General features: G+C 45.9%; 1 protein-coding gene across 1 annotated transcript in view; it reads left to right on the top strand.

The window, feature by feature from the left end:
• Positions 1 to 766: 766 nt before the first annotated feature.
• The window catches only part of LOC121917140 (mediator of RNA polymerase II transcription subunit 13-like), a 122,247-nt gene continuing 107,451 nt past the window's right edge, over positions 767 to 15,562 (top strand). The window contains 2 exon segments of the mRNA XM_042442861.1: positions 767 to 3,012; positions 5,728 to 5,962. Coding sequence (XP_042298795.1) covers positions 2,947 to 3,012; positions 5,728 to 5,962 — 301 coding nt within the window. The 5' untranslated portion in view covers positions 767 to 2,946.

Genomic DNA, 15,562 nt, shown 5'->3' on the forward strand with positions numbered 1-15,562 from the left:
CCCGTCTAATTATTAAAACAGGAGCCGTGGAATGGGAGAAACCTGAGGAGATCTATAAGATGCCGAGGCTGGGCAGCCGCCGTCAAAGGCACCGCTGAGGAAGAAGAAAGAAAACACAAAACACCACAAAAATATATATATTTATATATATATATAATATATATAAATATAATAAGGAAGACCTGAGGACGAGCGGAGCAAAGTGGAGGCCTCTTAAAGCCTCTTTTTGGGGATCCTTTATACCTCCCCAAAATCTTATTTTTCGGAGGCGACAACCTTTCCCCCCCTTTCTTTCACCTGTCACTATTTTAAAGAAAAGGAGAAAAAAGAAGGAGAATAAACCTTAAAGGAGGGGGAAAGCTTCAGTTTATTTCCCCCCATTCAATTTGGGCCCCCTAATATCTATCTATCTATCTATATATCAATACCTATCTATCTACCTATCAAAGTGCCCCCCACCTTTCCCTCTAGGATTACTCTCCTTTAAGACAAACAAAACTTAAAGGAGGGGAAGAGTGTCAAACTACTTTCCTCCAATCAATTTGGTCCCCCTAATATAGATATAACTCCCTACCTACCTATCTATATATATATAAAAGGGTTCCCCCATCTTTCCCTCTTGGATTAACTCCTTTAGGGAAAACAAACCTTAAAAGAGGGGAAGAGCCTCAGTTTCTCTTCCCTCACTCAAGTTGGGTCCTCTAATACAGTATATATATAGATACAGATATACTTATCTATTTATCTATATATTAAAAGGTTCCCCCCTTATTCTCCTTTAGGGAAAATAAACCTTAAAGGAGGAGAAGAGCTTCAGTTTCTCTTCCCTCACTCAATTTGGGCCCCTTAAAATAGATCTAAATATCTGTAGATCTATCTGTCTATCTATCTATTAAAGGGTTCACCACTTTTTCCCCTTCTTGGGTTATTCTCCTTAAGGGAAAACAAACCTTAAAAGAGGGGAAGAGAGCTTAAATTCCTCTTCCTCCACCTAATTTGGGCCCCTTAGTATCTATCTATCTATATTAAAGGGTTCCCCATCTTCTCCTTTGGGTTTAGTCTCCTTTCCCCTTCCTTTTATTTCCCTAACCTCTCCATTAAAATATAAAAGGACAAGGAACCTCCTCCTTCTTGGTATTTTCACTTCTTAAAACTTCTCACATAGACACTTAAAATTTGTATTTGGTAATATTTATGACCTCCGAACAAAAAAGTTGACTTAAGAGAGAAAAAAAAAGGGGGAGGAAGCATCTTCCTTATTATTTTTATTCAATCAATCCTTCAAAGGAAAGAAATAATAATGTCAATATCTGTGCAAATATTTCTGGCTCTATAGAAGATTGACCTGAGGAATTGGTCTTACTTTTGGGTTACTCTTCTTCTCGCCTTCCTCATCTCTCCCAAAAGACGCTTTAAATTATTCCTGTAATTAATATAATTATTATTATTACTATTATTATTATTATTATCATCATCATCGGAAGATATTCTCCACTTGTCTGAAGGAAGCCAAGGAAAGACATTTCCTTCCCAGTTGTTCTTCTGGTTCCTTTCAAAAGGAACCCCGCCGTCTCTGCAAATATTCTCGGCGTTAATTGGAATTAATTTTGGGCTTTTGGGGTTTTTTTTTACTCCTTTGAGGACCTTCAAATGGACTTGACCAGAGGAAGAACATTGATCGTTGGATGAGAGATTTGTCGCTGTCGTTGTTGTTGCTCAGAGGTGTTTAAAAGTGGGTCCTGCCAACCCTCTGGACCCAGTGCCAGAAACACAACCAAGGACTGCTTGGAAGATAGTTGCCTTGGAAGTTCAGCCCTTGGACTCTTAAAAACACTTTCTTCCTGGATATCTCTTTTTATTTGGGGACGAGGGGACTCTTTCCCCCCTTCCCAGCGACTCCAAATCCCATCATCTTCAGTCGGGAGGGGAAAACACCTCGCCACTGCTTTTTGGATTTGAATCGAAAGGAGAGTTATTGCAAGCTTTTCAGGAACAACCAGCACCAGGGACCTCCCCAAATATTGGATTTTGGGGGGGAGAAGATTTGGACCGGCCTTTTTGGAACACGTCTCCTCTTTTGCTGGGAGACCACAAAGTTGTCCACGTCTCCTCTCTGTGACAATACATCTATATCTGAGGAGACAAGACCAGAAGCACACCATCCTCTCCATCCTCCTCCTCACAAACCCATCTTGGTGCATTCCTTCCTCTCCAAGAGACTCCCAAGGGAGACATACAAAAAAAGGAGGACCGTCTGATCCATAGATCATCTCGAAAATCCAGTGTGACGAGAGACAGAAGAGGCGGAAAAAGAGAAGAGACGAGATTCCTGGATTTTATTTCCCACCCACCATTCAATCCTCTGGATTATTTCTGTGTCTGTGCCCCTCTCTCTCTCTATCTCTCTCTTTCTGTCTCTCCCTGTCTCTCTATTTTTCTGGCTGGAGATCACACACCTTCCTAATCCTTTCTTTTCTTAACCTTCCCTTCCATTGCCTTCAAGCCTCTCCTTGGGTGAAGATTTCTCTCCCTTGTCCTCCTTGGGTGAAGATTTCTCTTCTCCTTCCTTTCCTTACCATCATTTGTTTGGCTATCGCAACCTCTTTGAGAGGGAAGGGTGCATTTATTCCTTTGCCTCGGTGCGCCTGGGCATTATTCCCACCGCCATCCCTTCCCGTCCTTGCGACTGTGTGTGTGTGTGTGTGTGGATTGGTGTGGGTTTTGAAACAAGAAAGGAAAAGGCCTTCTTTTCCCTCCCCTCCTCCTCTGAGTATGTGTGAGTGTGTGTCTATGTGAGTCCCTCCCTCCTTGTGTGCTGCTGCTGCTGCTGCTGCTGTGTGTGCCTGCCTTCCTCTCTCTCTCTCTTTCTCTCTCTCTGTCTGTCTCTCTCTTTTCTTTCTTGTCGGAGGCTTGTGGGATAATGGCGTGTGGGTTGTGGCTGTGAGGATGAGTTCTTGCTTCGTACCAAACGGGGCCAGCCTGGAGGATTGCCATTCCAACCTATTCTGTCTGGTGAGCCCCTTTTCTTTCTCCAGCCTACCTTTTCCCCCCCTTGTCTGAAAAGGGGCTTTACTTGGAGGGTGGCGAAGGGCGGTGGGAGATGGCCAGCAAAACCAGGGTGGCGGCGGCGGCGGCGGTGGCATTATTTTTATTTGGTGGGTGGCAGTGGTTGGCGAAAGAGAGCCGAAGCCAGGCTTTATTCCCTAATTTTGTGTGTGTTTCTTTCTTTTTTTTCCCTTTACAGATCCAGAGATAAAAGTCTGGGGGTGGGAGAAAGATTGAGAGAGAGAGAGAGAGATCCGCCAGCGGAGGAAAGGAAAGGAAGGAAAAAGGAAGGGAGGGAGTATGTGAGAGAGAGACAGAGAGAGAGAGAGAGAGAGAGAGAGAAAACCAGCAGCCATTTTTAGCATTGCTACTGCTGGAGGAGTCCTCTCAAGTAGGCCTTGCCAGGAAAAAGAGGAATATTCCAGCTCCTTCTCTGTGTACACTCACACACGCACACACATATACACACATATATATGGGTCGGCATGCCTGCTGTTTTTCTCTCTCTTGGGGGGCTCAAGGTTTCCTCCTTGCCACGGTTTCTCGTCCCCCGATATCTCTTCGCCCTCCCTCTCTCTCCTTTTGTTGTTCTTTTTCTCCCCCTTTTTGTTCTCGATTCTCCGGCAACTTCCATTTTCTCTCCTCCCTCGTTCGCCTCTTCCCTTCCGGCAGGGTTTTCGGGGTGTGTAACCGAGGGTGCGCACACGGGCTTTTAGCCTCGGTTCCTTTTCGCCCAGGCATAGAGGCCTAAGGCGTCCCTGCTTTTTCTCTCTTTAACAACCCCCCCCCCCCCAAACCACTGGGTTTTGTGGTTTCCAGGCTAACTTTGCTTGACTTGTCTCTTTTATTTAACAACGAAACAAAAGCTGCACCCCCAACCTGACATATTGATCTTTCACCCCCCCACAACCCCATCACCCCTTTCCCAAAACCGGCTGGGTTTTCGGTTTTCCAGGCTAACTTGCTTGAGTGGGCCGCTTTAAAAAAGACACACGAAAACAAAGCTGCACCCCGCAACCGGCGACGAAACTGACACAGTGTTCGCCATTTGCGGATTGCGTTTTGTTTGGCGACTTTTAACGGGGGCGCCAGGGGAGTCGCAGCCCCTTGTCGCCACCTTGTCTTTCTTTATTTACTTACTACCGGTGGGAAAGCTAGTTGGGTCTGAATTGAGTTAGGCTCTCCAGTTGAACTTCCTGACCAGTCTAGGTTTTTGGGTGACCTCTTTCTGGTCCTCTCCCCCCCCCCTCCCCAAATTGGTAGCAGATTTTGACTGGTGGGTGTTATTTAATCCTGGAGGTAAGATACAGTGAAACCGATCTGCTTGTGTGTAGTTGTGGGTACCCTGAGGATCTCTGCAGGGTCGCAGAGCTGGCTTGCTCCCCAGGGGAGCTTTGGTATTTAAGGTATTATGCTCCCCCCCTCTTCCAAGATAACAAACTGTTGCAAATTCAGGCCACTAGATAGAGGTAGTGGGTGCTTCCGTATTGGAGTTAAATGTGCAGGAAATCCTTTATTGTCTGCATCTCTTGGGGGAGGGAAGGGAGTTGGATACGGAGCGAAAGGCTGGGTGGTGAAGTTGAACCCTGGACGAAGGTCTGCGTACAACTCGCTGCTCCCAGTCCTTTGCAAACAAGCCAGGATTATATTGGTTAATCATCATCATCACCACCACCACCACCACCACCACCACCATCTTTTCTATATTGCTGGATCATCATTACCACCACCATATTTTCTAGGAAAGCCATGGGAATCTGAATTAAGGGGGATAAAGACTTGCTTAAGCTGTCTTTTGAATGCTGTGGGTTGTAGTAGAGTCGCTTAAAGTTAAGACAGAGCGTTGTTGCTTTTTTGCTAGGTCTTTCTCTGAGGTTCTCTAGAAGCGGCAATAAGGACCGTTGTTGTTTCTCAAGCAGGATTCTTGCCTTTGAAAGGATTGGGTTCGAGGTGGTTTAAGAAGGGTTGGGAATCAAAGTACGGCGTGAACGCGTGGCTTTTAGAAATGTGACAGAGTTTTAATGGAATGATAGGAAAAGGTGTTAAGATGTGGCTTTTGGAAATGTGAAAGGGTTTTATGGAACGATAGGAAAGTGTGTAAGATATGGAGGTTAAGCGTTACATATTTATATGAGCTTTGGCGTACGAAGAAAATGGATACGGATAAATGAAATGTGTAAGTTGAGGGGAAATAAGAATTAATATAAAATGATTTGGGTCAGGGTTGTTTGCAGTACTGGCATTCATAGTAAATGACCTATCTGAGGGAAGTGGGTTAATATTGAGGTATTTATTTGCCTTTGCAAGAAATGCAGACTCTCAGAGGACATGTTCCTCTGTATTAGGATGTATTAGGATGTTCCTCTGTATGAGGATGTTCAACAGGATACCAAAAAGGGAGCATGCAATTCTAAACAAGTGATCCCCAGTCCCTTGCCGTTCTAGAATGGACTCCTGCTCTGTCTGAGTAACAAAACCCCATTGGTTTGAATGGAGCAGAGGTTGGAGCTGCAGTGAATAGGCTTTAACAGATATTTGTCACAGGGGGAAAACACACATTTATTTTGTGGGTTCGGTGGGGTGAGCGTCACTGTGAGGCGGCTAGTAACCCCTGGTTTTGATGAATGCTGAAACCTATGGCGAGATCATCCAGCCCTAACCTGTGTTGCGCTTTCCCTTCAGGCCGATTTAACGGGGATTAAATGGAAACGCTACGTATGGCAGGGTCCGACGTCTGCCCCGATTCTTTTCCCGGTGACCGAAGAAGACCCCATCCTGAGCAGCTACAGCCGCTGCCTGAAGGCCGACGTTTTGAGCGTATGGCGGCGAGACCAAAGGCCCGGGCGCAGAGAGCTGTGGATATTCTGGTGGGGTGATGACCCTAACTTTGCTGGCCTGATTCACCACGATCTGGCAGGTAAGACGCAGCCTTGGGACACCTTGTTTGCGGCGGTCCCATTCATCACCATCAGTTTTTACCGCCCTGATAATCTTGGTTTTAAAGAGAACTGGGTGAAGTACGTGCAACTGCATTTATTCAGATTGTACCCTTCTTTTTGACTTGTTCTATTTTAAACATTGCATGCGGCAAGTATTCCTCTCTCTAATGCCACACTGTAAAGGGACTTATAACCTGGAATAGCTGTACTTTGTGAACTAAGGCCTGGAGTGCAGCTTTGGTGCAGCTTCCGGATTCTTAGGATGCATGCATCATTTAAACAGCATGCCTCCAAAGAGACCCGAAGCAGCTTTATTTTGGCAGTCTGCATCAGGCCTAAGTTTTCTTTTCTAGCTGGGCAGTGTGGTGACTTGTGGAAAAGATGGCAGAGGTTGCGCTTTCTCCGAGACACGGCGCAGAACATCTGCGGGGACGGTTGTGTTGCTCTGCCTGAAATTAGTCAAACCTTACACGCTGAATACGCACCTGCGACGGTGAGGCTGTTGTGTGAGTTGTCCTAGACTTGGTTGTTGTTTTTACCCAACGTATGGCTATATGGAAATTGTTCATCCTGGCGCCATAGCTGCGTTTAAAAGAGTTTCTTGGGAGACCACATCTATGAAGACAGGTCTTTAACCTTCACAGTGGGTCACAGTGGTTGAGCTTACATTGCAAACAGAACAACCCGGTGTGAAGTTGAAGGCTTTCGTAGCCGGCATCCATAGCTGTTTGTGGGTTTTTCGGGCCTTCAGAGATGTGGCTGAAGATGCTAGCCATAGATGCTGGCGAAACGTCAGGAATAAACTCTTCCAAAACATGGCCACATAGCCCCCCAAACCCACAGAAAGCTATAGAAGAACCCAGATTTGAATCCCTTGTTGCGTCCAGTTAAAAAGACCAAGGCCTGTTACAGACTGCCAAAATAAAGCTGCTTCGGGTCTCTTTGGAGGTACGCTATTTAAATGACGCATGGGTCCTAAGAGTCCGGAGGTGCATCAAAGCCACACTCCATTCCTAAGCACTGGAGTGCAGCTTTGGTGCAGCTTCCGGATTCTTAGGATGCATGCATCATTTGAACAGCATACCTCCAAAGAGACCCGAAGCAGCTTTATTTTGGCAGTCTGTAACAGGCCCAAGTCACAGATGATGGTTTCTGCTTGGAAAAGTGGCTGCCAGTCAGAAAAGACAACGCTATGCTAGATAGAAGAAGACTATGATCTGGCAAGAAGGCAGCTTCCGGTGTTCTTAACTGCAATTACATTGACGAACGTTAGCATTCGGAAATGAGCCATAGGTAATGTCAGTACATAGTTGTCACTTGCCTGCCTTTTTGCCTGTTCTTGTTTTCAGCATTTTTGAGGCTTTGTACACTATATAGCAAATATGCTACCTTTCCAGGCTAAGACGGGTAACGTTTTAAGGTCAGAGTCATAGAATTGGAACAGAATTGGGTTAGTGAGTTGCCGAAGAACTTCGTGGAAGTGCATTTTGGGGATGGTTTTAAAGCGGAGGAGGAAGTTGGCTTGGTAAACCTGCGCTATCAGATGCTGTTTGGTGTTGAAAGAAAACTATCTACACCAGCAGATAATGGCTCTCGAAGGAGTATTGTCTGTTGAGCTCTTGCGCTGGCAAGCAAGGAGGAGAAATAAAGACCTAAACCTGGATGTTGGACTGTGGATATGCTGTCTGGGGAGGATGGGATGTAAAGTCCAACCTGTTGGAGAAGGCTGGGTTAGATGCTCAAAGTTGGAAGTGGTTTAGTCGTGACAGAAGCTAGGTGTGGATGGACTGTGTAAAGGAACCTGACAACTCCTCGGGGTTGTTTGGCACTCAGAATTGGGACATTGGGATCTGTTCTGTGGGGCTGCTTCCAAGATTTTGGACTACTATATCTTTCCTCCTCAGTGTTCAAGCTTGCCCTTGGCAGCCGTTTCTCTGAACTGGAAGACGCACTTACGTCTTCCAAATGTCACATTGAAACCCTGTTGGCATCCTCTCCGTACGCCTAGCCTACTCTCTGTCCTTTGTTACTGTTGCTGTTTAACATTTACATAGCTGTTTAAATTTCCCCGGCGTTGTACAGATGTTGGAATCCCTCTCTGTAGGCTGCAAAACACAACGCAGAAAGAGAAACGGGGGGCCGCTCTCACAAAAGCTCCAGCCGTCCTTGCCGTTTGGAGAAGTGTCACAAACAGCCCTTGGGTCCCTGGTTCCTGGAACGTAGATGCCATTGCTGCCCTACTCTTTGCTAGCGCTGTGCAACTGAGAGGGAGAGAGAGAGAGTGGTGGGAATAGCAAATGTGGAAGTGCTTTAAATGTCTAACGTAATTCATGTACGTTGAGCAGCCTCTCTCTCTCACACACACATAGGATTGTTTCCTGTTGTTTGGAGCTGGTGTGACACGGTTTCTAGGAGCATGGGCTGTGAGTCAAAAGTCCCAGTCATGACTCAGCCTCAGAAGCGTCTCTCCTATTCATCACTGAGGACTCTTGAGTGGGAAAGTGGCGTAGTAGTAGTGTTGTTGTAGCATCAAATCAGACCTCTGCCCTTGCGCCATGGGCAAGACTATCATTGCTGTCCTCCGTGACGGATCTTTTGTAAGGATTGCTGCGAGGAACTACCCAGGGGCCACTTGCAATGTGTACAATTGGTGATGTGAAAAAGTGTGTTTCCCTTACACCTCTGTCTGGATTTTAAGACCTTTGGGAGAGGCTTTCCTCTTGGTCTCACTAATCTGCCATAGGACTTGTTGTGTGAGGCTAGGCTTGGCTCCCTCTCTGGTGTCTCTCCACCAATGTAACTTTGGTTGTACAACTCATCCCTCTATATTTGCGGCTTTGACATTTGCGGCTTTGATTATTGACGGATTTGATTCATATATTCTCTCTAGGAATATCTAGGTCCTCCAGCGCAACTCTGTGGTCAACTTTAACTAAAGGTTGCACTGAAAGACCTAGAGATCCCTAGAGAGAATACTCTACTAGGCCTTTGTAGCGCCTCCAGCGCAGTTCTATGGTCAGTGTCTGTCGGACGTTGACCATAGAGTTGCCCTGGAGGACCTAGACAATCCTAGAGAGAATACTCTACTAGGTATTTGTAGCTCCTCCAACGCAGTCCTAGGGTCAGTGTCTGTCGGACGTTGACCACAGAGTTCCCTGGAAGAACTAGAGATTCCTAGAGAGAATACTCTATTATGCCTTTGTAGCTCCTCCAGCGCAGTTCAATGGTTAGTGTCTGTCAGACGTTGACCATAGAGTTGCACTGGAGGTCCTAGAGATGCCTAGAGAGAATACTCTACTAGGCCTTTGTAGCTCCTCCAGCACAGTTCTAAGAGCAATGTCTGTTGGATGTTGACCACAGAGATGCCCTGGAGGACATAGAGAGTGGTGGAGTCTCCTTTGGAAGCCTTTAAGCAGAGGCTGGATCTGTCAGGGACGCTTTGATTCAGAGTTCCTGCATGGCAGAATGGGAGTTCCTGCATGGGAGATTTGTTTATTTTGGAAAACAACCTGCTTACGTTTTGTTATTACAGTACTAACTTTATTTATACTGTACCTTACCCAATTCACTCAAAATTGGGACTGAGGCAGCATGCAGTTTAAAAGAACTACATTGTAGCTAAAACCTAAGCAAGTGGAATGCTAAAATAGAATTGGACTAGTCACAAAGTTGAAACAATTTAAGACATCAATCTTCAATGTATCAATGGAAGGATAGCAAAGGGAATTCCAGAGCCTAGGGCAGCCACCCAGAAGACCTTAGTTCAAAACACACTGCAGAAATAATCCAGTTTGAGACGGCTTTACCTGCCCTGACTCAATGCTAAGGGATCCTGGGAATTGTAGTTTATTGTGGCACCAGAGCTCTCTCTGACAGAGAAGGCTCAATATCTCATAGAGCTACAGTTCCCTGAGCCGGGGTAGTTAAAGCAGTCTCAAACTGGATTATTTCTGCAGTGTGTTTTGGACCCCTTTCTCACATCCCCAGCAGCCAAGCTCATGAAGGCAATAGAACTGAGAGACATTGAGCCTTCTCTGTCAGAGAGCTCTGGTGCCACAATAAACTATAATTCCCTCTCCTAAGGATCTCAGAGTTTGGGCAGGAGAGATACAAGGCTGTCATATAAATAAATCATATCATTATTATTATTATTATTATTATATAGCCTCCGCCTAAGCCATCTAGGACTTTATAGATTATCACCAAGGCTTCAGATTGTGCCTCAACACAGCAAAGTTGTTGTAACAGGAGTATTGTTTGGTGCCTTTCCACTGCCCAGTTAACTCTGGGTATGTTTGTAGTTTAGTGTTACTATTAGCTAACTCGAATGTCACTATTCCCGAAAGTGAGATACAAACACAATAGAAGTTCTCATAGCAAGGCCGCTTTTGTCTGTCTGTAGTAACAGAAGTATTTAGGATCCTAGAGCTGGAAGAGACCCCAAGCGCCATCCTGTCCCGACTCCCTGCCATGCAGGGACTCTCAATCAAAGTGCCCTCGACAGATGACCACCCAGCCTTGTGTAAATCTACTCATACCTTAAAAGTCCTTGTCAAGAGGGTCCATACTTAGGGACCCACCCACAGTCGCTTCTCTGGGCCCTTTTTGTCCTGGCAGTAAAGGGGGCACAGCCTTCAGAAAAGAGAATGCATGCATGCATGCAGCTTCCATATGCTAAACTGTGTTGCATGGCACTGACTTTGCATGACAGTGATCTTGGTGGCAGCGGCAAAGATAGACACCAGCTCCCTTGGGGCGCCCTTATTCCTTGCCATGGGTTGCAAGGTGAGAGTACCATCGTTCAGGGTGGTATTGCCAGTCTTGCGCTTCTTCCGTATATTAAGAAAAGCAACATTTGTATATGTAAGGCATGGTCTAGAGTAGACCAGTGGTCCCCAAACATTGCCCTGTAAGGGATTTTGGACTTCAGCTCCCAGAATCCCGGACTATCGGCCAATGTGGCTGAGGCTTCTGGGAGATGAAGTCCAAAACCTCTTAAAGGACACAGTTTGAAGACCACTGATCTAGATGGCAGTTGAGTACTGTTGGCACATTGGGGCCACAGAAAAGGGTTGCAGAGTTTGCACTCTTTATGGGTGGGAAGCATTTTTATTCCCCAGTTTTACCCCAGACGGTCTGATGGCAGACTTGGAGGGTTTTCAAATAGCTATGATAGAAAATCTAATGGGACCCTAAACTGTTTCAATGTGGTATAAATCATAATAGGACACTGTACTTGTGCTTAGCTAGCTCACAAGGTATAAAGAAAACCATGATAGACAAGAGCTTAATTGCTTTCAAAACAGGGATCCATTTGCCTCTTTATTCTGAGCTGTGGTCTTGCATGAGTTGGTTGTTGCCTCATGCGTTATATAGACAGCTAGCAAACATTCGAAACAAATGTCAAAAGCCCCACCGATTTCAGTCAAGTGTTTTCAGCATGTGCTTTAATCCAAAACATCCCAAAAGGGCTCGGCTTACGCTTTTTAAAAACACAACCCAAACAGATGCTAAGAGAAACATTAGATGATAGTCTTGACAGTGTCATTATAACCAAGCCCTTATCGCTTTTAAAGAGATAACAGATGACAGTGAGGATTGTTTGAAATGTTTCCTATACAGTGGTACCCCGGGATACGAATTCATCGCGTTACGAAATTTCCGGGATACGAAAAAGTTCCATAGGAAAAAACTGTTCCGGGATACGAAGGTTTTTTCGGGTTACGAAATTTTTTTCGGCGCGAAATTCAAACGCGCGGCTTGCCAGCGCTAGCGGAAAGCCCTTTTAGGCTTGAGAAATGCATCGGGTTACGAACGCCGCGGCGGAACGAATTAATTTCGTAACCCGAGGGAGCACTGTATACCTTAGTAATCCTTACAGCACCTTTATAAAGTACAGTGGTACCCCGGGATACGAATGCGCCGGGTTACGAATTTTTCGGGATACGAAAAAATCCCATAGGGATTTATTGCTTCGGCTTACGAAGGTTTCTTCGGGTTACGAAAAAACCGCGGCGCTATTTTCCGCCACCGGAGGGCAGCAGAGAGCTATTTTTCCATTAGCGCCTATGGGAATTCGGCTTACGAAGGTATTTCGGGTTACGAAATTAACCGCGGAACGAATTAATTTCGTAACCCGGGGTACCACTGTATATCAACATTATACCTGTGTTGCAAATGGCTTTGAGGCTATTTGTACAAGTAAGGTCCAAAACAGACTATGGAAATAATCCAGTTTGAGACCGTTTTAACTGCCCTGGCTCAGTGCTGGGGAATTGGGGAATTGTAGTTTATTGTGGCACCAGATCTCTCTCTGACAGACAAGGCCAGGGGTAGGCAACCTTTTTGAGCCGGGGGCCGGGTTGCTGTCCCTCAGACAACTGGGGGGCCGAACTCAAAATGGCGCCCGGAGCGGCACAGAAGCTGCGACAAGGGCATTAATCGGCGGCAGGACCGGGCTGGGGCCGGTCCCAAAGCCTCGCCGGGCTGGATCCAGCCCGTGGGCCATAGGTTGCCGACCCCTGGACAAGGCGCAATGTCTCACAGAACTACAATTCCCAGAGTTCCTTAGCATTGAGCCAGGGCAGTTAGAGCCTTCTCAAACTCGATTGTTTCTGCAGTGTGTTTGGGACCTAAGATCATTTGTCCATCCAGCTGAGAATTGTGTGCCATAGCTGTATTTGAAGTACATTAAATGGAGCTTATTTATGTTTGTGAAATCATTTTCATGCCTCTGTTTCATTCAGTTGTCCTGTGTTTCTGTCACTTTATGGACACCGCCTTCAGATTGCCATTTGATGATGGAGCCGTATAGAAATTTTATAGAGAGAGAGAGAGGAAGAGAGGAAATTGAGAGGTCTGCCTAAGGCTAGTGAGTATGTTTGTGGCAGAGAGGTGAGATGTGAGCGGTGGGGTTCTTGGTTCGCGCCACGGTTTGCTCATATCTATGCTCTTGGGGTGTACAAAGACGCTGGGACGAAGTTGGCGTTGCCATGGTGCCTGTGAACTTGACACAGTCGCACCGGTTCTATTAGCATAATCTCGCTGAATCTCTTCCATATGCACCCCTATTTCTATAGGAAACATATCCCAATGTTTTGCAAGGCTGGCAGCATGCTAGGCACCGAAGGAAGCTTTGGATGATTGAAATAACAGATGCGTTCCCAAGGACTCGGGTTAGGGAGACCAGGACATGGTCGCAGCCAGTCATGGTCCCAGAACTGAAAGGCATTTGCAACAGAACAAAAAAAAGAGGTCAGTTGCGGAACAGACACTTGAACGCTCTGGCAGGACGTCTCTAGCTTCCTTATTTTGCCCTGCGAGTTACCTAGGCCATAACTTGTACGGACTTTCTTCAGTCAAGCTGAGCTGTAACTTAGACTTGTAAGCCTATTTTTGTCTCTGGCTGCTTCCAGGCAAAGGCCAACAGATGTGCGAGGGTGTCCGTTTTAAGCTTTGTGTGCCTTCAAGCAATGTTGTCTGCCACGAAGAGCCTGCCCTGGGCCGTTTTTAGAGGTCGGAGGCATGCGTGTGAGGCAAACTTCCATTTTAAAACAATTTATTTTAAATAAAAAGACAACTGAGATAACAGTTTCAGTATATTTGTAGAACGAATCTACAAAGCCAAGTGGCAGGCAGTGTGAAAGACCATACACTTGTCCCTCCACATTCGCTGGGGTCAGGGACACAGGACCCCCGTGAATGGGTAATAGCAAAAACACTATATTCTTACTGAGAGAACACCTCTCTAGGAATCTCTAGGTCCTCCAGTGCAACTCTGTGGTCGACATCTGCCAAACATTGACCATAGAATTGTGCTGGAGGAGCTACAAAGGCTTAGTGGAGTGTTCTCTCTAGGAATCTCTAGGTCCTCCAGTACAACTCTGTGGTCAACATCTACCAGACATTGACCATAGAGTTGCACTGGAGGAGCTACAAAGGCCTAGTGGAGTGTTCTCTCTAGGAATCTCTAGTAGACATATAAAATCTATCCATAGCAACAACCATAAAAATACAGCGGTAAGGTAACCTAATCCTGGTACTCGTAGGAAGTTTCGCTTAGGAAGAGCACTGGTCTATCTCTGAAGCATAACTGTAGTTCTATGGAAGAGTATTATCAGAAGGAACTCAAACCCTACTCCACTCTCAGATGGTTCCTCCAAGTAAAGTATATCTAGACACTGTTTCTTTAGATGTAGCTCAGATGACTTCGGGGAAAGAAACGTACTTCTTTTAAGTACCTCTGTATGCGATAATAATCTAAGAAACGGTGACAAAGCTATGAAGCTGGATCTGGCGGCAGCTTTTAAGAAGACGCAATCGGAATGGGAGGTCGCATAGTCCTAACCGCCAGTGAAGTCAAAGCCACAAGCCTTCAGAGTGAATTGACTCGGTGGGAAAAACCAACACAAGAGGTGATGACGCTAAGGCAGCGCAGTGTACACAACTTTGAAGGCTCATTCCCAGGCTGCGACGACCCCCTCCTAGGCAACCTCTTAAGTGTTGCTCCATTTTTAACAGACAGTATCTATACTTCAGTCTCACACAACCAAAAAAAAACCAATTGCTCGATTTGTGCAAAAGGTCAAGAAAGTTTTAAACCCCGCACTTCCGAGACACTGAAATGTTACACCTAACACGACGAGCGATGTCTAGTATGATGCACGGAAGAACTTCCCCACCTTTCTTTATCCCCTCTGAAAAGCTGCTTCAAAGGACCTCCTGGGACACAATTCCATCAGGGGCAAGAAGTTGTATACTCACCGAGAAACATGGACAGATCCGTGTTATCCCTTCCAGATCAATAGGATGCTGTACTGCAGGGAAAAGATTTCAAGTTTGGGCTTTGAAATGTTTCAAAAGGCAATAGGCGATGAGCAAGGCCCCTCTTCTAGTGGGTCCCTGCGTCCATTTAAGACAGACAATACTAGATGAGAGATAAGAGACTGAAATGTTCTTAAAGTCTATATGTTGAATGTTTTTAAAACCTGCTCAAGGTCAATGGCAGTACACTAGTTCCTCCACATTTAGCTTTTGCTTTTGCAGATTTGATTATTCATGGATTTATTAATAAGATTCCCTCTAGGAATTGGTAGGTCCTCCAGCGCAACCCTGTGGTCAATTTTAACCACAAGCACACTGAAGGCTAGAGATTCCTAGATAGAGACACACTCCACTAGGCCTTTGTAGTCTCCAGTGCATTATGGTCAATGTCTTAGTATGGCAGATGCTGACCATAGAGTTGCACGGGAGGAGCTAGAGATTCTAGAAGTACACTCCGCTAGGCCTTGTAGCTCCTCCAGCACATTCTTTATGGTCAGGTCTAGTAATGGCAGATGCTGACCATAGAGTTGGACGGAGGAGCTAGAAATTCCTAGGAGAACACTCCACTAGGCTTGTAGCTGCCTCCGCGCAATTCCATGATCAATGTCTAGTATGGCAGATGCTGAACACAGAGTTGCACTGAGGCAGCTAGAGATTCCTAGAGGAACGCTCCACTGGCCTTTGTAGCTCCTCAGCGCATTCCTATGGTCAATGTCTAGTATGGCAATGCTGACCATAGAGGTGCACTGGATGAC

Source organism: Sceloporus undulatus, chromosome 11 (genome assembly GCF_019175285.1).
Source record: "Sceloporus undulatus isolate JIND9_A2432 ecotype Alabama chromosome 11, SceUnd_v1.1, whole genome shotgun sequence".
Lineage (NCBI taxonomy): Eukaryota > Metazoa > Chordata > Lepidosauria > Squamata > Phrynosomatidae > Sceloporus > Sceloporus undulatus.